Here is a 23,020-nt window from a genome sequence, read left to right as displayed (position 1 = left end):
ACGTAACTCCACGTGGGATGATCCTGTTATGTACACAGTGCTGGGCTGCTGGGGAGCAGTCCAGTGTGAGAATCAGTGAGGAAATGTGGGGTGGAAGAACATTTAAAAACCTTCATCTTCCTTCATAGAAAGGAGAAGGGAAAAAAACCCAACAAGAGAGGTAGAGTGTGCCAGTGTACAGTGTATTTTCACTCCATGGCAGGGAGACACGGGGTAAGGACGGTGCTGAGCAGTGACAGCCCCAGAGTGGGCTGGGGGATGAGTCCTGTTGTCCCCTCTCAGTCCTTTCCCCTCAAGCCACTTCATTTTGCAGGCATTGATTAAAAGCTCGTGTTAGTAGGAGCCTTTGCTGCGGGGTGAGAGCGTTACCCCGGGCTCTGCAGCACAACCTGGCATTCCTGAATCCTAAAAAGTGCCTGAAAACCCCACATCTGTGGGAAGTGACCATCACAGAGCATCCCCCCACCAGCCACTCGTGCTCTCCCACCCTCATTTATGGGCACTTAAATTATCTGGGGACAAAACATGGAAAAAGCTCCAGTTGTCAGGAGAAGTTGGGGCTGATCCTGACCTGCACCCCACAGTGACCACCCAGCCAGGTGGGACAATGTCCTCAGGGAGGGCTCATCAGTGCAGGGTTTGGTTTTCTCTGACCATCACCTCAAAGGCAAAGCCTTGGAGCCTGTCCTGCTGGTGCTGTTCTACAGAGATGCCACAGAGAGCTCAGTGATCCGTGGCTGATGGGACACTGGGGGCTGCAGCACCAAAGGGGCTGGAAACACCCCGTGGTGTTGGGATGTCTGGAAGAGCAGTGGGGGAACAGCGCTGCTCTGCCCCCTTCTCGTCTCAGTGGTGCCTCAGGGAGCTGTGAGAGCTGCCCAGGCTTCTCTGAGCAGCTCCCAATTGTCCAACCACATCATCCAAAAGCGTTTGGGGAGCAGAGCCACACTCCCTGGTCCATGAGCACCTCCTCTGCCGTGCAGGGCCCAGCATCTCGAGCCACAAGCAAAGCCTGGATGCTCTGTTAGTGCAGCCCCTCCCTGCAAGGTGCTGGAACAGCCACGTTCACCCTCTGGTGCTGCACGGGCTCGCAGGGGAGGGGCTATTCCTCCTTGTCCTGCCGCTCCTCCTTGTCCCCTTGCCGGGATTTGAGGAAGTCGCTCCGCAGCAGGCGGTAGAAGAGGATGATGTTCATGGGCGTCATGATTGCCATGCCCGCCGTGCCCACGGCGTAGGCGGCCGGGGGCACGTTGTGGCGATTGAGGAAGAGCCAGCGGCTCATCCAGGCCAGCGTGGCCATGCGGAACACCACGTAGGTGCCCAGGTTGACGAGGCTGTTGAGGCGGTAGCAGGCGGTGTGCACCAGGTTGGCCATGAGCAGGATCTGCCGCAGGTGCAGGAAGATGGAGTTGATCTCCACCAGTAAAGCCACGAGGGCAAAGCCGACGTACTGGTGGAGCAGCACGGCGATGCCAAAGCAGATGATCACCTGGGAAGGAGGGAGAAGAGGGGCTGAGCCCAGGGGGTGCTTGGTCTCAGCTGCTGCAAGCTGGAACCCCTTGGGCACAGCAAGGAGCAGAGGTGGAAAGGATCATCACAGCAGTGCTATGCCTGCAGCTTTTTCCTGGGTAAATTGTGGCTCTTTCCTGGGTAAAATGTGGCTCTTTCAGAGCAGAGAGTTGCCCTGAGCAGAAGCACCAAACCTGTGAGGTCAGGAGATGTAAAACATTGTATTTAAGTTAAAATTCGCATGTGAGGTGCCAGAGGACAGGTTTGGGTGTTCAACACAAAACCAGCAGGGCAGGATCTCACCTGCTGAGCAGAGGGCTCAGGCTCTGGCTGTGCTGCACTCAGACCAGAGGGGGTTTGGGCTGTCACTGAGTGTCCCTCCTCACCATTGCAGGAAACCTGAGTGGGTTTTTTTGTTCCAGTGGGAAGAGAAGGAAACAGCTCTCTGAGCCCCAGGCTGGCTGAGGAGACAAAGCAGCCTGACCTAACCCTGCTCTTGTGGCCTGGAGAATGCAGCCAGTTGTGGCCCAGCAGGTTTTTCCACACCCAGTGAATGGACAGGAAGGGAGACTGTAGCCCAGGGCTACGGCTGCTGCTGGCTCAGGGATTGTCCCCAGGACAGGGATTAGGTGGCTTTGGTGTATCAGAGCCCCCTGAAGCACCCTGGGGCTGCTGGGTGCTGCAGCAGAGGACGGGGATGTTTGGGACAGGATTCCTGCCCCACACCCTCCCTGCCAGGCAGGGGGACAGGCTCTGCCTGCCCACGCTTCAGCACACTCAGTCCTTTCTTTGGTTCATGCCATTAATGCTGTTCTCTGTATGGGCTCTGTAATGAGATTATCTGCTCCCTGCTCGTTAAGTCACTGTCTTGGCTTGAATTAGCTCCATTGTGGAGATGAACTTTTGGCTCACCAGCAGCAGCCAGCAGAGCCCCAGGGCTCACTGACAGAGCAGGTCTGACTACCCATCTCATCCCAGGTGAGTGCCAGCACTGTCCCCGTCCCCGTCCCCCTCCCCAGGCCCTGCACACCCCTGAGCCTCCCCTGCACCCTGCAGCATCTCCACTGCCCAGCTCCAGGCTGTGCCACCCCCCTGCCCCGCAGCGTGCACAGTCTCAGCATCACAGAATTGTTTGGATTGGGAAAAACACTCCTGGCCAGAGAGAAACCCACACAGGGCACAGCAAGACAGGCAGAGGGCACTGGAGTGGGGGTCCTGCACCACAGCTGCTCCAGCCCCAGGTGGGAGGAAAGCACCCTGGGCAGGGGAGGTGGATGGAGGGGTGTGCAGTCCTTGCTCAAGAGGGCAAGAGCCACAGGAGATGAGCTGCTCACCTGTGCCAGAGGGGACACCGGCGTCACTGCTGTCAGTGACACTGTTGTGGATCAGCCCATACTCTGTACACATGTTGTTTCCTACTCTATTGGGACACACAAGACAGGTGATGGACTTTGGACATGATTAGCATAAATATTTGATAATCAGGATGCCTTGGCAAGAACAAACAGAACTGAAAATTAAATCAGACTGAAAAGAAAATTACATCAAGTTCCGTAAGCAAGAGATGTTGTAAAATGTATAAGTTTGTTTATGTGATGATTAACCCAATCATTGTAATAAAAACTTACTAGCCTTCCTAGAATTGTATATAAGCATATGTAGTCCACAATAAATTTGGATTCTGACCAGCTCTCAGTCTCCCCATCTCTCTCATCACTGCCAAAGGCACCCATTTTTGGGTGCCTTTCTGCAGACCCTCTAAGAGTACAGAGTCCTGCAGGACCAAGAGGAGCTCCAGTCCCTGCTGTCTGAGCTCCTCTCCCCAGGAAATAAAATCAGATTTTGTAGCAAGCAGCAAACAACACAAAACAACAGCAGGAGCCCCCCATCCCCAGCCTCTCTGGTGGTACCTGTGCTGGTGCACTCACCACAGAGTGATGAAAAAGCAGCTCCCAGGACTGGTGAAGTTTCTGATTGCACAACATGTCCACAAAGTCTTCAATGAAATAGCCTGGGATTGGGGAGTGCATGAACAAAAAGGGGGTCAGGAAGGGCTGTGCCAACAAATCCCCTCTGCCCCAATGGGCTCTGGGCCGGGCAGCCCCCCCGGGACGTGCTGGTTACATCGGTGTGGGTGGGGAGTCACACACAGCAAAATAAGGAAATTGGCGCTTTGGGTCCCTCTTGCAATCACTCTGTAGGATGTGCTCCCAGGAAGAGGCACCAACCCACTCCTCCAACCCCATGCGGGCACTTTTGGGATGCCCCGAGCCCCGGCTCCCCCCGGGGACGGTGGAGGGCAGCCCGGTGCCCAGTAGCTCCTGGCTGCGGCTGCCGTGGGACAGAAAGGAGCCACTGTCCTTTGCCAAGAATAGCGCGATTGTTTGAGGTGCCTGAGACATCGCGACATGGCTCGAGGGGCTGGTGTCAGGCACCGACGAGCCCGTGAAGACCCCCGGGGGACGGAACAGGGGACAGTCCATGGCCACACCTCACCTACAGACACGGCCACCAGGCTGTGCGCCCCGGGCGGGTGTGTGCCCACCAGGTCGTTGGACATCTCGGGGTGGAGGTAGAACCTGCGGGGAGAGAGGCTGTGAGTGTCGGGCAGTGCCTCCAGGTCCCCATTTCCCTGCCGGTGTCTTCATTACCCACCTGGTGCTGCCGACCCTCCTTGGAGACCTCCTGTTGCCCTGCTCCACCCCTCTCCTCCTGGAGTCTCCCCATCCCCTGGTGCCTCGCACCTTCCTCCCTCTCTCAGCACCCCCATTCTGCAGGTCCTGACACTCCCCAGGGTCCCCAACCTTTAGCACCCCCGTTTCCTTTAGCACCCCCTTGGCCGCAGGTTCCCCTCGGGATCCCTCGACGTCTCCCCGTTCCCTCCCGGTGTCCCGGTTCCCCCGGGCAGCCCGGTGTCCCCGCGGTGTCCCCGCGGTGCCGCTCACCCGGCCAGCGCCCCGCCGCCGCTGAGCACGCTGTGTGCCAGCGAGGTCCAGATGTTGCGCCACTTCCAGCGGTTGCGCCGGGCCGAGGGCGGCGGCGGCACGAGCCGCTCCAGCCCCCGGTTCAGCAGGCGGAAAGCGGCGAAGGAACCGGCCACCACCAGCAGCCCCGGGCTGAAAGCCATGGGCATCCACCGGCCCGCCGGGCTCCCATGGGACCGGCCGCGCTGCCCGCCGGGCTCCGCCTCGCCCAGCCCCGGGGCCCGCCCTGGGCACCGGCACCGCCCCGCCGGCACCGCCCTGTCCGGGCGGGAGCACGGCGAACATCGTCCCCGAGGGGTGGGAAAGAGCCGGGGGCCGCCCCGGGGCTGGCACCGGCAGCTCCTGCATCCCCCGCGCTGCCCGTCGGGGCGTGGGACACGGGGGGCGGGAGAACGGGAACTGAGCCCCCGGGGATGTACCCGCATTCCCTGGCACCGCAGGGCACAAGCGGCGCCAGCCCGGAGCCGGCTGAGCGTGGCACGGAGCGGGGAACGCGTGTCCGGTCCCCGTGCGGGAACTGGGACACTTCCCTCGTTACCCGGAGGTTCCTCCTCCACCTTGTGGCCGAACGCTTCTCCCTTGGGATGCTGCGGCCCGTGGTGCTTCTCCCCAAAGCCTCCGCGGCAGGTGATGCCCGTCATCGTTTCCATGGGCAGGAGCTCTCCAAGCGCCGCTCACCGCGGGGCAGGATCCCCTCAGAGCACACACACCACCGGGGCTGATCGCACATCCAGCACGGAAAAACACCTGATTGCCTTGCCTGAAACTGCTCTTCCCACAGCACTGTTATCCCTCATCCCCCTGTCCTATGTCTGATCCCGAGAAAAGCTCCCCGATGTCTGGGACACCCCAGCTCCGCTGTCTGGAGGTTGTGGAAATTCACAATCCCGTAGCCACAATTTTAGTTCTACCCTACAACTACGCTGCTTTTCCAGCTTCCCGTAATTTGATCGCTCCCTTGTTGCTTTTTGATGTCTCCAGCAGAAGCTGCCGCGCAGCCCTCGCTTCCCCTCCTGCCGCCGGGCTGAGTCACCGTGTACACACCGATTAATGTCAAACTCCACCTCTGCTTTGAGGTATTAATTTTGGATGAAATCTTCCACTTCCTCTTCGCTGAAACAGAAGAGTGTGGAGCCTGAGCTCTTAGTTGCTGTCCTGGCTTTGGGGTGATGGACACAAAAACATCAAACACACACTGATGGGAGGCTGAGTGATTAAATCAAACTGGGAGATGGGTGAGGTTCTTTTCCAACCGAAACGATTCTGTGTTTCTATGATAGTCCCAACTGGTAGAAAAGCATCTATTCATGCTGCACAAATTTGCTTAAAAGCCGGGCAAGACACTGTACTTTCATAACAGTTACGTGGCAGGGAGACAGTGCCTGAAGTAATAGGCAGCCCTGAGTGCTCAGGGGATTTTAAATAATCTCGTGTATTAGGAGTGGAAGGATCACACAGGCTAATCTGTTACTCAGAGGACCAAATGCAAAGACATTTTTGTTCAGCATAAGATGTGCTGAGGAAAGAGAGACATGCCTTGGAGACGTGCTGGGCTGCTCAGGGCACTGAGGAGAAAAATCATTTAACAATTAATTGAGTATAAAATTGCACAGAGCCGGTTTCCGAATGAGAAGTCATCTGCGGTGGTTTAGCCTCAAAAAAAAAAAAAATCTCGCCTGCCCTTTTCCCTGGTGACAACTCCTGCCTTCACCTTCCTGCAGGGAAAATCCCAGACTGTGGAACGCCTGCAGGTCCAGCCCTGTTTCCTCAGGAGCTCCTCCATTTGTGTTTAACCTAAAGTTGAGCATCCAGGGCTGGGGCACAGGAATAGTTAAAATGTTTCTGGAGGCTGGAGAGCTTTTACCTTTCACTTCTGCATGGCAGGAATTTAAGCCGTGATTAATTGAGCCTCTGGTTCAAGGACTTTGATCCCATTGCTAGAGCACTACCAACAGTCACATATAAACTACTTTTTGGGTCGTTTTAGCCCAGATTTTATTTAATTTTACTTCCCATCGAGCCGTAGTTTCTTACAACCCCAATTCCAGCCTTTTCCTTCCTCTGCAGCAATGGCATTAACCGGGGGCGGTTTTGGAGCTGCAGACTTCCAAACCCAGTTACAAACAAGTCCCCTGACACCAGATCCGGCCAAAAAATTCAACCACACGCCACAGGCTCGGGGGCCAGGCTTGTCCCCAAAAGAACCCGGAGGGAAGAGCGGGGACGGGAACTCTCGGGCTCGGCTGCCACAAGAGGTCCCTGCACGCCCGCTGGAGAGCCGGGAGCCCGCTCCGATGGGATTCCTCATCCCCACCTTATTTGGAGACGCTGCCTTTTTCACCCACATTTCCAGAAGTTTTCCGACTGTCCCCGAACGCCCTCGTTTTCTGCGGGGATGCAGCTCCGGCTGGTGCCGGGCGGTGCCGGTGCCTGCTCCCAGCAGGGCAGGGGGCTCCTTGCAGACACCAGCCAGGACGTGCCCAGGTCCATCCCATAATCCCATAATGGGGGCTTCCCAGCCGCGATCGGGGTGTAAATCGAGGGTACAGAATTTTATTCAATAGCTAGACAATCGTTTTTGTCTCCCTTTCCCAGGCTGGAGTTTCTCTGCAGAGATACAACCCATTTTTCCACAATTAAAAGCTGGCACTGAGCTAAAAGTTTAGTGATAATCCACCACAGGAATTCTGCCAGCTGAGTTCTGTCCCCCCCCCCAGATGCTCCCCAACTACTCCTGGGTGGGGTTTTGGGTTTGATTTTGCCCTTCCACCATCCCTTACTTCAGCAGGAGCCCACTCTGCTCCCAGATTCTGCAGAGGACTCACTGGAGCCAGGCACAAGTCCTGCTCCTGTTTTTGCAAAGTTTCCCTCCCTTAATCTGCATCCAGGGAGTCATAAAACCCATCTGCTCACCTAATGCCAGACCTGGCTCACACCTGAAGTAATCTGAGGAGTCCAAGAGCTCAAAACAAATCAAGCAGTTTGGCTTCCCAAACTTTAATTAGCTGTTGTCTCCATCCCTCTCTAAACTGTGCCACCACTCTGTCTGCTTGGGCCATAAGAGGTCAGATGATGTAGGAATGCTTTGTACATCCACATCTCCATCCAGGAAGTCTGGAACTCCACACTTCTGAAAGGCTCTACTGTGCAAAATGCAGGTTCTGCACGGCAAAGCACGCCCATGCATTGCAGAGAGAGCTGAAATCAATTCAAACTGGAGCAGCCACCCCTTCCAGCCAGGAACACCTTCCTGAGGTGGAGGCTGGATATTCTCCAGGTAGAACTTGCTGTGGACACGGGAGAAAGGGATTTCAGTCTCTGTGAGTGTGGCGAGCAGCTCCAGAGTTTAGGGCAAGAAATGCCAAAAGTCAGCGCTGTAGCCCTGACCTCAGGACCTGAGCTCCTCTGGCAGAGGAAATCACCTGTGCTTGCCCCACAGGAACCCTGCCCAGGTCTGCAAGCTCTCACTCCTGAGGGTTTGACCAGCACTGCAGGTATTCTGCTGCCCAGGCTGCTCCTCCTTCCTGAGAGCATTCCTGGAATACCTGGAATGTCCCCCGGGAGCTTCCCAGAACCAGCACAGATCTGGTGCCAGACACCGGCTGCAGACTGGGCACAGCAGCTGCCTGCTGCAGCCTGGCATGTGGGAATGCTCCCAAACCACCCAGGCAGAGCCTGCTTTGATAAATGACCCCAGGGCAGCTTGATCTGGATGCTCTTCTTCTGGCCTTCCTTTTTCTCAGCACTGGAAGGATTTTTTTTTAAACTCAGGACTTGGCACAAGGGACTTGTTGGAGAAACCTGTGTTGACAGCAAAGTGTCCTCAGGGATGTTGCAGGCTCAGCTGCTCCTCCAGGGCTGTGCTGGACCAGTGGCACAGAGGATGTGCTCCCTCCTCACTCCAGCTGCACAGGTGTGCCTTGGGATGAACAGAATTCCATTGGCTGGCAAATCCCCTTCAAGCTCAGCAGCATGGGCAGCTCTCCTCTGCTTTCTGCAGCTGTCGTGCCCCAAGTGTTTTGACTTTCTGAACTGTTGATGTGCTGTTATTTGTAAGGTTTCAGGTTCCTCCTTTCCTTCCCCAGTGCCCACTGTGAAGTGGTGCCAGGTGTCTGCCAGGCCTGTGTCCCATCTCTCACCATCACCAGACATGAATGCTTAGGAAGAAAATGTGAAACATCACATTTAATTTTTCTTACTCCGTAAGGAAATTCATTCCCACTAAATATTTCCTTTTCTGTCTTTTCCCCTTGTGGGATAAACATTTTTTCCCTTGTTTAATTCACCAGTCTCAAGCTTAAGTAATTTTTGATGAATATGTATGTGCTTCATGATTACATCATGATGCATTTACCACTACATGGGGTTTTTTTTTGCATTTCAGGCAGGTTAAGAATGAATCCTCCAAGGTGGAAGCACATCCCAACCCCCCACACACACCCTCTGAGCCCACTCAATTCCTCCTATTTTACAAATACCAGCACAGGAGTTTCCCCCCTGCACATCCTGCTGCTGCTGGCTCCACAGCTTGGAACAGGTTAGGTTCCCTCCTGAATTCTCTCGTTATTAATATCACAAACCAAGCTGTTCTGAGAGCAGTGCCCCATTAATCACTCCAGCTCTGCTGCAGGTTTCACCTCACTTCCTCTTCCCGCAGCTGAGCAGTTTGACTCCGTGGGTGCTGCTTGTTAAAATCAGTGGCTCTGGCAGAGCAGGGAAGGGCCCTGAGCTGTGTGAGCTGGGAAAAAGATGAACCCACACAGCCATGGCATGAAAAAATGTGCTACTCCAGCTGATGGTGGTGGGAACTTGAAGGCAGGAAAGTTACACCCCTTAAATCCTCGCCTCTAAACTTGGGTTTTCTGGAGGGCCAGCAGCACTGCGGAGACACAGCAGAAGGGAAGGTGTCTAAGAAAACCCAAGGTCAGCTCAGCAGCTTGTGTGAGTCAGTACCAACGTGGGTGGCAGATCTGCCCAGAGATGTTTGGTGCCCACCTGGGCTCTCTTTGTGGTTGAGGGCACCACTTCCTTTTCCTCTCTTCCTTCCTATGTTTAATCCTGACTTGTGCTACAAGAAAAGGTCTAAAACCCTCTGGGTAACCACCTCTGGTTTACCTAAAAAGGGCCAGAAGATGTTTACAGAGCATCTTCCTGAAAATCTGCCTCCAATCCCATCCCAATCCCTCGAGGGCACGTTGTGTATTCCTGACACACACTAACATCCCTGCAGCCAGCCCCCAGCTTCCCCCTGACATCCAAAGCCCTTTTCCGCTTTGTATCCTCTGTCTATCACCTTTCTAAGATCCATTCTATCATCTTTGCCTCTGTCAAACATTTTGTTTTGCCCTTTCCTTTGCCCTTTTCCAAAATCCTTTCCCGGGTGCTCGCCTGCATCCAGCAGCATCCAGCAGCCAAATCTGCTGCTCAGCCTTGCAGTGCAAACATCCCTGCACAGGATCAAGCTTCACCTGCCTCATCCCAAAGCTGCACACCTCTGTGCCTGCCCCTTTGCCTGCTCTCTGCAGATTTCCATCCGCGAGCAAACGTTTTTCCAGCCATTTCTGCTGAGTCAGAGAACGCCCGGCGAAGGCTGCTGCTCCTCCACGTGGGAACGCGCTCCTGGGGAATAATTACACAGAGTTTAAATACGGACATTTGGCAGCCAAATTGCTTCACATTCAGGCTTCTGGCCAGGAGGGCAGAGCCCAGAAGCTGCTCATTGGTGCTGTGAGAAAATCCCTCATTCCTGTGGCCGTCGTGGGTGTGCAGAGCCCGTGGGCTGGGATTGCCCGGACACGGCGGCGTCCTGGTACCCTGCTCATGGCTTGGAGGGTCCCGTGAATTTAACTGCTTCCCAAATAATCCATCTTGCACTTACCCAGCATCCTGCACATGCTTTCTTCTCCAGGTGATACCCACCAGAGGATTTTTATCCCCCCTGCTACAGATCTCCTGTTCTGCAAGGGAGATGATGGAAGCATGCTGTTGTGGTAACTTTTCCCCCCGCCTTAATTTTTTGAGGCATATTTTAAGTTGTGAAACATACTGACTGTGAAATAGAGATAAGAACAAGAGGAGACACAAACAGTGTAGGTGTTACTCCCAGTTTTTTGCAGCTCCCACTTTGTTGTAAAAATAGCCCAGCAAGCAGCACCCCGCTCCAAGGCATCCTCCATGGGCCAGGGGATGATGGGATCGTGTGCCTGGACATCAGTGGCTGAACCAGGAGCAGAGCTGGGATGCAAGGCACGTGCAGAGCTGCCGGAAACTTCATGTTCCTTAAAATCCACAGAGAAAAAAAACGACAAAAAAAAATCAAATTAAAGAATTTGAAGTGTTGTTAAAATACCTAAAAAGTAGCAGTATCATTCCAAAGTGCTGCAAAAATACCTTGTGTTGTAGCTGGAGTGCTTTCCACCAGGAAAAGGGGCAGTGGGAAGGGACCCTGGGATATCACTGAACCCCCTTGAGTTTCTGGTCACGCTGCCCGTGACGCACCCCATTTTACACCACACCTGTGCCATAATTCCTTGGTGCCCTCAATTCTTTTGCAACTCTAAACCCCAGCAAAATACCTTTAATTAGGCCCAGGCCAGTTGCAGAAATCAGATAACACTGCCTGGCAGGCAGCCTCTTCCAGGAGCTGCATCTCCTGATGGATGGGAGCGTTGTGCAAGGTGGGGAGAGCATCACCAGCCGTGGGCTGGCAGCTGTGTGAGACACCAGGGTGTCACCTCGCAGGAGAAAGTCACAGGCAGCAGCAGTGGTGGCTCTCTGACCTGGGGGACAGGTGCCTGAACTCCCCTGGCAGGACCAGGTGAGTACACAGAGATGCTTCTCCCAAAAAACCTGGGGTGAGGGGAGCGGTGCAGGGGGGGTTTTCAGGAGCAAGTCACCACCCTGCACTGAAACCTGCCTTGAATGCCTCTTCCCCTGCTCAATTTCTTGCTTTTTTCCCCTCCAAAACAGAAAGGGAGATTCCTAATCAACCTCTCAATGACTGCTAAGGCAGGGAGAGCACTAAGGACCAAGGGGGTTGGCTGTTTTCTGGCCCAGAAGGCATTTTGGGAGGGGATTAGTACTTTCAGGGCAATTACCATGAGTAACATCTCTGCACAAATGTTGGAGAGGCTTTGGAGAGGCTGAAGCATCTCTTTAGACCCAATTTGAGGAAGACATGGGCTGTGGCAGCAGCAGCTCCCCATAAATAATTATATTTGTTTACAAGAGCCATTACCACATCTGCTCACTCACCCTGCGCTGCAGCTGAGTTTAATGGGGCTGGAAATGAGAAATGGGTTAATTCAGAGGAGAAAAGGACTGGGGAATGGGTGCTGGGTTTGGACACGCCAAGAGAGTTAAAAAAGGGGTGTTTGAAGGTAATTTTGGTGCTTCATCAGAAATTTGGGACCCTCACCTGCCAGCGAGCAGCATGGACAGCAGTGACACCATCACTGAAGAGGTCTGCAGGGAGGACGACGTTGGGGATGGACAGTGAGTGCCTGGGGGCGTGGTGGGGATCTGGGGGGTTCTGTGCCCACCTCTGCACCTCTCCCCCAGGCTCCTGGAGGTGATGGTGGCCGGGTACCCAGTGCTGCTGGTGAGGAACAGGAGGGAATTCCGAGCTCTAGGCAGCAAATGTCCCCACTACGGTGCCCCGCTGAGCAAAGGTAACCCCAGCTTGGGGCAGGGGGGAAAAAAAACCACCCTGGGGAGGTTGGTTCTCACTGCTCAGCTTAGGGGGGGTCTCTTGCAGGTGTTTTGAGAGGGGAGAGGCTGCGCTGCCCCTGGCATGGGGCCTGCTTTGACATCAGGACTGGGGACATTGAGGAATACCCTGCTCTGGACTGTATCCCCTGCTTTAAGGTGACTTCTTGGCCTCCCAGCTGGGTGGTCTCACATTCATTCTCTTTCCCAAGCCCCCTGCCCTGAGCACAGCTCTGTCACTCAGAGCTTCCACACCAGGGATGATTTGGGGATTAGGTGACTCCCTGCCCTAAAGCTCCTTTCAGTCAAAGGTGATGCCGCAGATCCCAGTAGTCCTCAGAGCCAGCACAAGTGCTTTTGGAAGGAAAAAGAGGATTTACAGCTCTTCCTCAGTGCTCTTAGGATGAGGAGAAAAGCTCATGAGCTCCTCAGCATCATCATGTGACATCCAAGACCAGAGGCAGATGGCACACTGGACAGGATCTCCCAGGAGAGCTCCTACCACAACCGCACGGATGCAGCACTTAACAAACCTCTCCTTTAGGTAACGGTGGAAGATGGAAAGGTGTTCATTACAGCAAAAAAGAAGGTACTGACCTTACCTGCAGTCACTGAGCACAGGCAGTGCCTTGGGCTGTGTGTGACTTGAGCATTTTCCTTTTTTTTTTTTTTTTAAGGACCTGGAAAGCAGCCAGAGGGTGAAGGACACAAGCAGGAGGTGCCTCCTCAACAAGAACACGATGCTGCTGCTGGGGGGAGGTCAGTGAAGGGATCTGAGCTCTGCCCCCTCCACACACGCTGGCAGCTGCCACTCTCCTCTCCAGGGAGGACCAGCCTGCTCCTCCTCCTCCTCCTCCTCAGTGAGGTGTCAGAGGGCTGAATGAGCCTCTCCTGTAGGTGTGGCTGCCCTGGTGTGTGCAGAGACTCTTCGTCAGGAGGGGTTCACGGGCAGGATCATCATGGCCACCAAGGAGAAGCACGTTCCCTATGACAAGTCCAAGCTGAGTAAGGTCTGTGTGTGACAGGGACAGCGCTGTGCCTGGGCACAGGCCATGCTCAGGGAGCAAGGCAGGAGCGCTGAGGCATCCAAAAGGAATAGGTGTTGTCATCTTGTTGCAGGGGTTCCATACCATTGTCTCCTACCACAAAAGTTTTTCACCTTCCTGGTGTTGGGCAGCTCCTCAGAGCACTCACTCTTTCTTCTTCACAAAGCAGCCACTGACTCCAGTTCCCTTCCCAAGCACCCACCCCACTCTTTTATAGCATCTTCTTCTCACTGGTCACAGCTGTGGCCTGCTCCTAATCTTTGATAATTGGCCCAGCTGCAGCTCCTTAGGGGTGAGATTGCTTTCTACACTGTCTTTATTTTCTTATATTCTATCCCCCTACAAATAAGGGTGTTATTTCCAGGAAAACTTCTTTTTCCTCCCAGAAAATCTCTGAGCAGAGTCAACATGAGCTGATGCTTTTATTTCCTTTTGTTGAGCTCTTCCCTTAAAGTTTGATGTTTTTTCTGAGGTCACAAGGTGATGGGCATGGGGCAGTGTGAGGAGCTGTGATTCACTAATGTAAAATTCACTTCTTTTCCAAACTGACTCCACAAGGAACACTTCAGGAGAATCGCTGCCTCTAAGAAATGCTTCATTTCATACTTTTGTTGTGTTTCCAGGAAATGAACTTGAAAGCTGAGGATATCTACCTGAGGAAGCCTGAATTCCTTGAGGCTCGGGGCATAGAGCTCTGGACAGAGAAAGAGGTACCAGAGCAGCTGGGCTCAGTCCTCATGGGGAGGGTGAAACATCCATGGACGGAGCTGTGGGAAGTGGGAGAGAGGACCCCAGCACCCCTCATCTCACCTGAGTGCCCAGAAACACAGGCAGGACAGGGGAACCTGTGTGATCTGCGCCCCCTCGCTCCTGCAGGCAGTGTCTGTGGATTTCCAGAAGCAGAAGGTTCATTTCATGGATGGCTCCTCTCAGAAGTACCACCAGCTGCTCATTGCAACAGGCAGCCAGTGAGTGCACAAAGTGCTGGATTTTAGGCAGGACAGCACTGGGACGCAGAGGTGGAGGTAGGGAATGAGGTGGGAGGGCAGAATGGAATGACACAGGGGTGTTTGTGGGTTTCTGCTCCCTTCTCATTCTTTGTTTAATTCACGCCATGGAATGCGTCTGGGTTCTCTCTCTTCCAGCTCTGGTTTCCTCAAAGTCCCAGGTGCAGACCTGCAGAACATCTGCACGCTCCAAACCCCAGAAGAGTCCAGCAAGATCTTGGAGCTGGCAACGGGGAAGAATCTGGTGGTTGTGGGAGCTTCATTCATAGGTACCAGGCTGGAGTGGGTGTCAAACCCTCAGTGAGGGCCTCCAAACCCCCCTCTGTTGTGCCTGCCCATTAACTGGAGGCCCTCAGGGAAGGGATGTTCCTTTTCTAGCCGGCTGGGATCCTCCCTGGAGCTGCTGGGGGTGTGAGTTACACAGCACACACTCATTCTTTCCTCTGATAGCCAGAAACTTTGAGAGCTATAAACAATTGCTACACATGGACAGAGGGAAATGTGCCTTATGCAACGGTCACTGTCCTCCAGAGGAGCTGGATTCCCCAGAAGCATTGGGAAAGCAGGGGGCTAAGGCACAGAAAGGGAGGTTTTTTTGGACAAAACCAGGAGCTATTCTGTGCATCTCCCAATATCCAGGAGAACAAAGAAAGGGGGGAGCTGAATACCTCAGCCCAGAAACGCACAGCAAAGCAGTTCAGCACTGGCAGCACATCAGATTTGCTCTCTGGAGGGGGAGAAGGTTTCCAGGGGTGCAGGTTGATGCTTGCAGCAGGCTTACCTTGGGCATGCCTCTTCCCTGCAGGAATGGAGGTGGCTGCCTTCCTCTCAGACAAGGCTGGAACCATCTCAGTGGTGGAGAGAGAGGAGTTCCCTTTCCAGCACGCCCTGGGTCCTCAGGTTGGAGGTGTTACCATGAAGGTGAGCAGAACCTGGGGCTGATTTCTGGCGTGGAGAACACACGAGAGAGCCAAGCAGCCCCAGGATCCACATCAGCCCAGGAAACCTCGCCCCTGTGCTGAGTCACAACTCTGCATGCCCAGCCTCTGTCCTCACCCACCAGCTCTGCACACAGGGCTGCTCCCAATCTTCCCCTTCCCCACGTCAATTCCTCACCCCAAACCCACCTCACACGCCAGGACTGCAGAGAAAAGCCAGGCTTTGTGTCCCTGCAGCAGCCAGGGACACAAATGGAATCTCCCTGCAGCCTGGAGCAGCAGCAGCAGAGCTGCCTGCCTGGCTTTTGGCTGGGTACAGCTGTTTTTATAGCCTGGAATTTCCTAATGAATACTCAAACCAGTCCTTTTCAGATGCTGCAAAATAAAGGGGTGAAGTTCCACATGAAAACAGAGCTGTGTGAGCTGAAAGGAAAGGATGGAAAGGTCAGTCGTGCTTTTGTGATCCCTGCACTGCTAATTTTAGGGGAAAAAAAGCCCAAGTTGAGAGATAACCCAGTGCCTACATCAGGCTTTCCTCTCCCATGTCTAGACCCTCCCTTCCTTTTCACTGAGTACAGCTCTGGGCTCAGAGGGCACCAGTAAAATGTTCCTATCCCAGGGACAACAGCATGATTTTCTTTTACATTCCCAGCAACACACATTAGCTGGACAAGGTGATCCAAACCTGGGGAAGAAAAGAAGACAGCAAAGAGCAAAGCAGCAGGGAGGCTGTGGGAATTAGGACAGAGGTTTTAACTCTTTATTAATGACCTTTCCTTCTTCCCCAGGTCACAGAGGCTGTCCTTGCCAACGGAGAGAAGCTCCCTGCAGATGTGGTAGTGGTGGGAATAGGTAGGAGACCCCAGCTGGGTCAGGGAGGCAGATTTGGGAATGGGGAGAACACCCAGCAAGCCCAGGGCATCACAGCTCATTGCCAGGACACCATCCCCTGCTGTTCTCTTTCCCACTCCGCTGTCACCCTGCCCTTCCTCTTGGCCCCAAGCACCTGGAGGGGTCAGCAGCCCCTGAGCACACGCTTGGCAGCAGGAGAGGAGCTGCCACACTCCTGCTGAGCCCCACAGGTCCCTGCTGTGTCCTGGGCCTGGCTTTGCTGCCCCTGCACTGGCTCAGCACCAGCCCAAGCACAGCTCACTGCTCCAAGCAGGAACAGGAACTGGGAGGCCAAATTTCCTCCTTGTCCCTGCAGAACTTCTCTGCATCTCATCCCTGCTCCTCTCCCCACAGGCTCAACCCCCAGCTCAGCCTTCCTGAAGGGCACCTCCATTGCCAGAGATGCCAAAGGTGCCATCCTGGTGAATCTGGTGAGTGCCAGCTGAGCACCCCAGCTCGCACCCCATCCCTCCCCTCCCATCACTGCACTAATTGCCTTTTGCCCAATTAGCACATGCAAACCAACATCCCCAAGGTCTTCGCTGCGGGGGACGTGGTGACCTTCCCAGTGGCACTGCTGGGTGGGGACAGGGCCAGCATCCACCACCAGCAAGTGGCTGAGGCCCATGGTGAGGGACGTTGTTGTCATCTTATTGCAAAATTCCCATACTTTCTTGGTGACTTCTCACAGGCACTCACAGCACTAACTCCTTCTTCACAGCACAGCCAACAAACTCCATCTCTCTCCTCAGCCAGCTCACCCTCTCTTTTATAGCACTCATCCTCATGGGACACAGCTGTGGCCTGTTAAGGGCAGGCCTGTTCCTAATCTTTGGTGATTGGTACAGCTGCAATTCCTCAGGGTGAGGCTATTCTCTTACACTCTATCCCCCTGCACTATTCTCTTACATTCTGTCCCCCCACAGGACTCGTCACCTTCCAGCTCCCTCAGGGATGGGAATGGCACAGAGAAGGGACAGCAGGGGACACAGGGAGCAGTTTTTTAAGAGAAATATTGAGCGTGTTGGTTCCTCCCAGGTCGCTGTGCTGCCCTGAACATGCTGGGCAGAGGGGAGGAGCTGCACACTGTTCCTTACTTCTGGAGCACCTTGCTTGGGAAAAGCATCCGCTATGCAGGTAGGGAGGGGCACAGAGGAATTCCTTCCCCCAGCTGGGTCTGGGGCTGGGTGCAGAGGTCACCTGGAGCAGTTCAAGCTCTGGAGTGGCTGCCATGGTGAGTTTGAGCCCTGGGCCTGGAGTTCACCCAGAGCTCTTGTTCCTTGCTGATCTACAGCGGGTTAGAGGTCACAGAGGAAGAACTTCTCTCTCCAGACCAAGGAGAGGATCAAAGTCAGTTCTGCTTGTCCAGGGCCCTCATCTCTGCTCCCCAGCCCTGTCCCAGCCCCGGCCACTGTCCCCTCTGTCCCCACCACGCTGTTTCTGAGGTGGTTTGGGTGCAATCTGCTGTGCCAGGGCTCCTGAGCAGGCTTTCTCCCCCAGGCTGTGGGAAGGGATACACGGACACTGTGGTGAAGGGCAGCCTGGAGCAGCAGAAATTCCTGATCTTTTACATCAGGTGAGTGAATCCATGGCCAGCCCATGCCCTGGAAACAGGCATGCCCTGGAAAGAGCCCTCTCTCTTACAGCTGCAGGGATCCCACAGGGGCCCCACATCCCCCCTGGGCACTAAAGGCAGCTGCTGGATGCTGAACCAGAGAAAAACCAAAGCAAGGCAGAGTGAAGGAGAAGAGAATGAACTCAAACGATGGCACCAGCTGGGCAGAGAGCCTGGGACACCTCTCTGCCTGTGCCCCACTGCTGCCAGGCTCGGTGCCCAGCAGTGCCAGGCAATGTGCCACGGGTGCCTGTGCATCCTGCAGCAGCAGCCACCCTGCCCTGAGCCCTCTGGGACACAGCTGCTGCCTGGCCATTGTGCCACGGGGGTGCCGCTGCTGTGCTGGGCTGTGTGCACTGAGGAGATCCACGCTCTTCCTCTTTCCATGCCAGGGATGGCCATGTGACTGCAGCTGCCAGCCTGAACTGCGACCCCATGGTGTCCCTGATTGCAGAAGTGCTGTACTTGGGGAAACAAATCTCCAAAGAAGAAGCAGAGTAAGTGGCACCCTGAGCCAGCTGGTGCGTGGCTCTGTGCTGTCCCCCACGTCAGCAGAGCCCACTGAGAGACACAAAACCAAAAGGAGGCACTGCAAATCCCCATCCCACCTCTTGTTTTCAGGGCCTGTGACATTGGCAGCGTCCCCTCGCTGGCACAAAGCTAAGTTTGGTGCGTGGCACTCACAACCCAGTGCCAACAGCTCCACACCCTCCCACCCTGGAGCAATAAAACCATCAGCAAAGCTGTACCCAGCACCTGCATTCCGTGTTTGCAGACAGCCCTTGGCTGTCCACTTGTGCTGGGCAAAGCTCAGCAGAGCTGATGCTCTGTGCTGGGTAAGAGGAGGGTGCCCGTGGCCTTGGGGCTCAGCTGAGGCTCTGAGCTGCCAGCAGCCACCCCACAAGCACAGATGCACCAGCCAGAGACACAGCAGCTCCTCCTGCTCCTTCCCTGCCGGCAGGGAGCTCTCATTTAGCACACCGGTCACGCTGACCTTCTCCTCTGCAAAAACACATTTTCCCAGCGAGGGGAGCTGTGAGCGAGACAAGCTGCTCCTCTCCCAGCAGGGAACGAGGTGGGCTCTGAGCAGGAACTTGCACAGAATGCCCTGCCCCTAAGGACGCAGGGATGCCACCCAACCTCAGAGCCAGCAGCACCTGCTGGCAGGGTCACTGCTGTCTGGAATGGCACACGGGTGGCATTCTGGCAGAGAAATCCCAGAGCCAGCCCTTCCTGCTGTGTCCCTGCCTGCTGGATGCCTGGAGGAGGTGGCCAGACGCTAGAGGAAAGAGTTACTGGGGTTTTGCACAGCGAGGCTGTGCTTTCTACAGGAAGCCTTGCACTTACCCTTCCTCCTGCACAGCCCCATGTGACTGGTGAGTAAGACCCAGGAGCTGGACAAGTTCCCACAGGACACTCACTGACAGCCCAAACCCCCTCTGGTCTGAGTGCAGGACAGCCAGAGCCTGAGCCCTCTGCTCAGCAGGTGAGATCCTGCTCTGCTGGTTTTGTGTTGGACACCCAAACCTGTCCTCTGGCACTTAAATACAATGTTTTACATTTCCTGACCTCACAGGTTTGGTGCTTCTGCTCAGGACAACTCTCTGCTCTGAAAGAGCCACATTTTACCCAGGAAAGAGCCATGTTTTACCCAGGAAAGAGCTGGGTTTCAGCAGCACAGGTTGTTCCTTCATGCCAGGGAAGGCGTGGATTTGTGAGGCACACGGAGCACACAGCTCATACACATCAGAGGAGGGGGAGCACGGCCCAGGAGCTGCTCCTCCCTGCCCTCAGGCACCCCCCCACCATCGCTTTCTGCCCCTCCATGCAGTCCAGGATGTGTTGGGCACTGAGCAGGTGCCAGCTGTTCTGCATGGGCTTGCAGCAGGGCAGCTGTGGTGGAAGAGACGGGCTCTGCCTCGAGCTGGAGGAGCTGATCCAGGGGTGCTCAGCAGTCCCACCCCCTCTGGGTGACAACCACCCCAAAGAAACTCAGCTCCTTGTAGCCATCAGCAGGAACACACCGAGCACAGCAGCTTTATGGAAGAAGGAAAGAGCCCAGGACAACAGATTTATTCTACTTCTACCACTTAATGGACGCCAGGCCACTTTCCGTGCTTTGCTGGGTGCCAAAGTTTGGGAGCAGCCCTGCCTTGGGCAGGCAGATTAAGTTGAGATTGTGCAGACATTTCAGCACAGGGCTGTTCCTCCCTGCCCGCCCTCGGAGCTGGGATGAGCTGTGCTCCTGCTGGCAGGCTCTGAGCAGCAGGGCCTGGACACTCCTCTGCTCCCAGTCACCAAGGGAGCTGCTGGTCCTGGCAGTGCTCTGGGAAACCCTGGAGCCCTCATGGAGCTCCCCTCTCACTCAGTGCAAGGCAGGGGCTCCTCCAGCCCTGGAGAGCAGCTTCCAAATTCCCTCCAGGCCAGGCTGGAGCTTCTGTTCACCAGCAAACCAGAGCCTGGACCACGGAAGAACCCAACAAAGTTCACCACAGCCCCTCTGAGTGCTGCTAGCTCCAGAATACCCAGAGCCCTGGCACTGCTGCGTGTCCCCCCAGGCCAGAGGCTCTGGGAGCAGCATCCAGAGCTGTGTGTGACCATGTGTGACTCTGTGTGACTCGCCCTGAGTCACCCTGGCCCGGTCCCACCCGCTCAGGGCAGCGTGGGTGTGCAGCCAGCCCCCTCCTGGGCTCCATCCCCCTGCCTGCCATGCTGCAGGGCTCATCCCTCTCCTGGGCTCAGCCTCTGGCTCAGGACAAGCCCAAAGGATCGACCCCTCCACTGCAGACCCCAGGGTGGCATCACTGGGGACACAGCTCTGGTGCCGTGCCCCCACCTGGTCCAGGCAACCCACAGGCAACAAATTTCCTAAAACTGAACAGTTGAGCAAAATAATGTTTAATGCTTCTCTCAGTCTCCTCCCAGCTCAGTGCCACCCCACTGAGGGGTGGGGGGACACATTTTGGCAACCCTGCTGGCACAGAATCCTCCAGCCAAGGCTCTGGCTGGAGGCTGCGAGGAGACTTTCTTCATCATCCTGGTCACACTCATCCTCAAGCCCTCCAAGGCACAGGGCTCTGCAGAGTGGCTCATCCTGGTGGCTCAGGGCACGGCTCTGGCTGGCATCCAAGGTCCCAGTGACGAGAAGAGAGTGGCTACATTCAACAGTTCTTCAACTGGCAGCTTTAGCTACTGGAGAAGGACATAAAGCTTGCCACTGAAGAACTGGTGCTGGTTAGCCAGGAGCAGGGTGGCACGGCAGCACCTGGGAAGGGAACACACCATTTCAGAGCCAGGGTTGAACTGTGCCCAGCTGAGCTGTCACCCACAGCAGCTCCCCTCCCTCCCCATCACGCTGATCTATTCCTCTGTCCTCCCCCCATCCAAGGAAACCCAGAGGCAGCTCCGAGCTCAGCTCTCCCCATCCCTCCCCTCTCCCAAAGCCTGAGCTCCAGCACCTGCAGCCAGCCCTAAACCACGAGGAACAGGCAGGGAAAGCCAAGGCCATTTCTGCTGGAAAATAAGAGAGATAAGGGCAGCTCCTCGGGCAGGGAGGCCACTGCAGGTGGGGGTGACGGTGTTCCCAGGGCTCACCTCGGGCATCCATCACTGCTGGCAGGGTCCCACCTGGACGGGAGCCAGCTGCTTCCTGACGGGGCAGACACTCGGTAAGGCAGCTGCTGCCGAGCTACGGCGGGGGAACGGGGCAATTTCGGGCAGCTCAGCCCCTTTCTGAGCCGTTTTGTTGGAAGGCAAGGACGCCAACCCCAGGGCTGGTGTTGGACCTCACTGCTTCCCCCGTGACCCCGGAAAAATCCCTTTTCTGCAGGGCCCAGAGCTTTGGCTGCCAGGGATGGAGTTTTGGGAACCTCCCGGGAAACCGGGCACGGTGGGGGACAGATGGCAACGGGAAACCCCCGGGGGGCCCCCGCAGCATCCTCCCGCCGGCGTCACCCCGAGGGCACTGCGGAGCCCGGCTGGCCGCGGGCCGGGGCGGGCGGCGGGGGCGGCCGGAGCCCGGTGGGTGCCGCGGGGCGTTCGGTGCGGGGCCGGTGGCCGGGGCGCAGCGGCGGCGGCGGCGGGGCCCGGCGGGGATGCCGAGCATTCCTGGCGTGCCGGGTACATCTGGTCCGGATTCCAGCGAGCTGGTCCCGGCCCTGCTCCACCCCCGCCGGCCCGTGAATCAGCACCCGCCGCTGAAGCCACCGGCCCCGCCGGCACCGGGGGCCCCGCCGGCACCGGGGACCGACGAGGGGGGGCCCTGTCGGTAACGGGGCTCCCACCCAGCCCTTCTCAGCACCGACGGACCCCAGCGGCTCCGGGAAGGGCCCCGGTGGGAGCTCCCCCCGGTAGTAAAGAACGCTGTGCCCCCAGCCGGTGCCCCTCTCCCGGTATAACCGGGTCACCCCCCCTCCCCCAGTGCCTCTCCTCTCGGTAAAACCAACTCCCCCCTCCCCCCTAACGGAGGCAGCTCCCCCCACGGCGCTCCACGGCAAAGCCGCTCCCTCCGGGACACCCCGCCGCCCTCCCGGCCCTCCGCCGCCCGGGATGCTCCGCTCCGTGCCCACGGCGGGGAGCGGCCGCGGGTCAAAGTCTGCCCAGTCCGGTCCCGGAGTGAAGGTCACCCCCGGGGCGGCCACCGCCCGTCGCGGGGAGGCCCCGGCCGCAGCCCCGCCCGCCCCACCGGGACCCTCCGGCGCGGGAGCCGCGCACGGGCCCGGCCCCAGCCCCCCCTGCCCGCCCCACCGACACCGGGGGCGAGGCCGCCCGGCCCAGGCGGCGCCGCGGGGCCCGGCGAAGGACGCCCCGCGCCGCACCCCCCCCGTCCGCGGAGCCCCGGGGAAAGGTGACCTTCCCTAACGGGGCACGGCGGGGCCCCCTCAAACCCCGGAGCACCGAGGGCGCCGCCACCCGAACCGCCCGACCCAGCGCGGTACCGGCGGACCCACCTGCGCGGCTCGGCCGGGGCCGACTTGGCCCAGCGCCACCAGCGCCGCCGCCCCGCCGGTGCCGCCCGGGCCGTGCCCGGTGCCGGTACCGCCGCCTCCCCCCGCCGCGCGCCGGCTCCGTCCCGGATCAGCTGGCGGAGTCATGACGCAGCCGCCCCCGGCCACGCCCCCTGGCCACGCCCCCGGGCCAATCGCCGGCCGGTACCGCCGCCGCGCGTCGCGCCCGCCCCCGCGCCGCGATTGCCACCCGCTCCCGCCAATGGCGGCCCGGCGCGACCCGCCGCTCAGCCAATAGAAAGGTGAAGCCAGCGCTCTGCCCCGCCCACCCCCCGGGGGAGAGCTCGGCTCCCTCCCGGCCGGGCGGCGGTTGCCTT

At 56.9% G+C, this 23,020-nt stretch overlaps 2 protein-coding genes and 2 long non-coding RNA genes across 5 annotated transcripts; 1 reads left to right on the top strand and 3 right to left on the bottom strand.

Moving 5' to 3' along the window:
* Positions 1 to 161: 161 nt before the first annotated feature.
* On the bottom strand, positions 162 to 4,707 carry TLCD2 (TLC domain containing 2). The gene is made up of 4 exons (XM_054647244.2): positions 4,455 to 4,707; positions 4,006 to 4,088; positions 3,438 to 3,520; positions 162 to 1,489 (listed from the first exon to the last, which is right to left on the bottom strand). Exons 1-4 carry the CDS (start codon positions 4,640 to 4,642, stop codon positions 1,103 to 1,105), a joined length of 741 nt encoding a protein of 246 aa, XP_054503219.2. The 5' UTR covers positions 4,643 to 4,707; the 3' UTR covers positions 162 to 1,102.
* A 1,805-nt stretch (positions 4,708 to 6,512) lies between these two features.
* On the bottom strand, positions 6,513 to 15,239 carry LOC143695548 (uncharacterized). 2 transcript variants are annotated; one of them, XR_013184886.1, is made up of 3 exons: positions 12,798 to 15,239; positions 9,962 to 10,771; positions 6,513 to 8,650 (listed from the first exon to the last, which is right to left on the bottom strand). It is a non-coding gene; the product is annotated as an uncharacterized LOC143695548 (long non-coding RNA). The 2 variants fall into 2 exon arrangements; XR_013184885.1 differs by having other exon boundaries at positions 9,986 to 10,771.
* On the top strand, positions 11,926 to 18,361 carry LOC129129400 (apoptosis-inducing factor 3-like). The gene is made up of 18 exons (XM_054647243.2): positions 11,926 to 11,987; positions 12,054 to 12,163; positions 12,250 to 12,359; positions 12,745 to 12,789; positions 12,878 to 12,959; positions 13,098 to 13,210; positions 13,870 to 13,956; positions 14,123 to 14,214; positions 14,392 to 14,522; positions 15,059 to 15,174; positions 15,564 to 15,635; positions 15,980 to 16,043; positions 16,437 to 16,513; positions 16,594 to 16,711; positions 17,121 to 17,219; positions 17,583 to 17,658; positions 18,090 to 18,194; positions 18,319 to 18,361. Exons 1-18 carry the CDS (start codon positions 11,926 to 11,928, stop codon positions 18,359 to 18,361), a joined length of 1,602 nt encoding a protein of 533 aa, XP_054503218.2.
* A 2,218-nt stretch (positions 18,362 to 20,579) lies between these two features.
* Positions 20,580 to 22,813, bottom strand: LOC129129374 (uncharacterized). The gene is made up of 2 exons (XR_008535427.2): positions 22,647 to 22,813; positions 20,580 to 20,962 (listed from the first exon to the last, which is right to left on the bottom strand). It is a non-coding gene; the product is annotated as an uncharacterized LOC129129374 (long non-coding RNA).
* Positions 22,814 to 23,020: the final 207 nt, after the last annotated feature.

This window comes from Agelaius phoeniceus, chromosome 20, assembly GCF_051311805.1.
Source record: "Agelaius phoeniceus isolate bAgePho1 chromosome 20, bAgePho1.hap1, whole genome shotgun sequence".
Taxonomy (NCBI): domain Eukaryota; kingdom Metazoa; phylum Chordata; class Aves; order Passeriformes; family Icteridae; genus Agelaius; species Agelaius phoeniceus.
Note: the sequence above shows the minus strand (reverse complement) of the source record. Positions and strands in the feature narration are given on the sequence as shown.

Coding starts and splice junctions, on each gene's coding strand:
- TLCD2 (XM_054647244.2), bottom strand. CDS start 4,642: ATGCCCATGGCTTTCAGCCCGGGGCTGCTGGTGGTGGCCGGTTCCTTC. Junction 4,089..4,454: donor GGCGGCGGGGCGCTGGCCGG/GTGAGCGGCACC, acceptor CTCTCCCCGCAG/GTTCTACCTCCACCCCGAGA. Junction 1,490..3,437: donor TGCTTTTTCATCACTCTGTG/GTGAGTGCACCA, acceptor CCTCCTTCCCAG/GTGATCATCTGCTTTGGCAT.
- LOC129129400 (XM_054647243.2), top strand. CDS start 11,926: ATGGACAGCAGTGACACCATCACTGAAGAGGTCTGCAGGGAGGACGAC. Junction 14,523..15,058: donor TGTGGGAGCTTCATTCATAG/GTACCAGGCTGG, acceptor TCTTCCCTGCAG/GAATGGAGGTGGCTGCCTTC. Junction 16,514..16,593: donor GTGCCATCCTGGTGAATCTG/GTGAGTGCCAGC, acceptor TTGCCCAATTAG/CACATGCAAACCAACATCCC.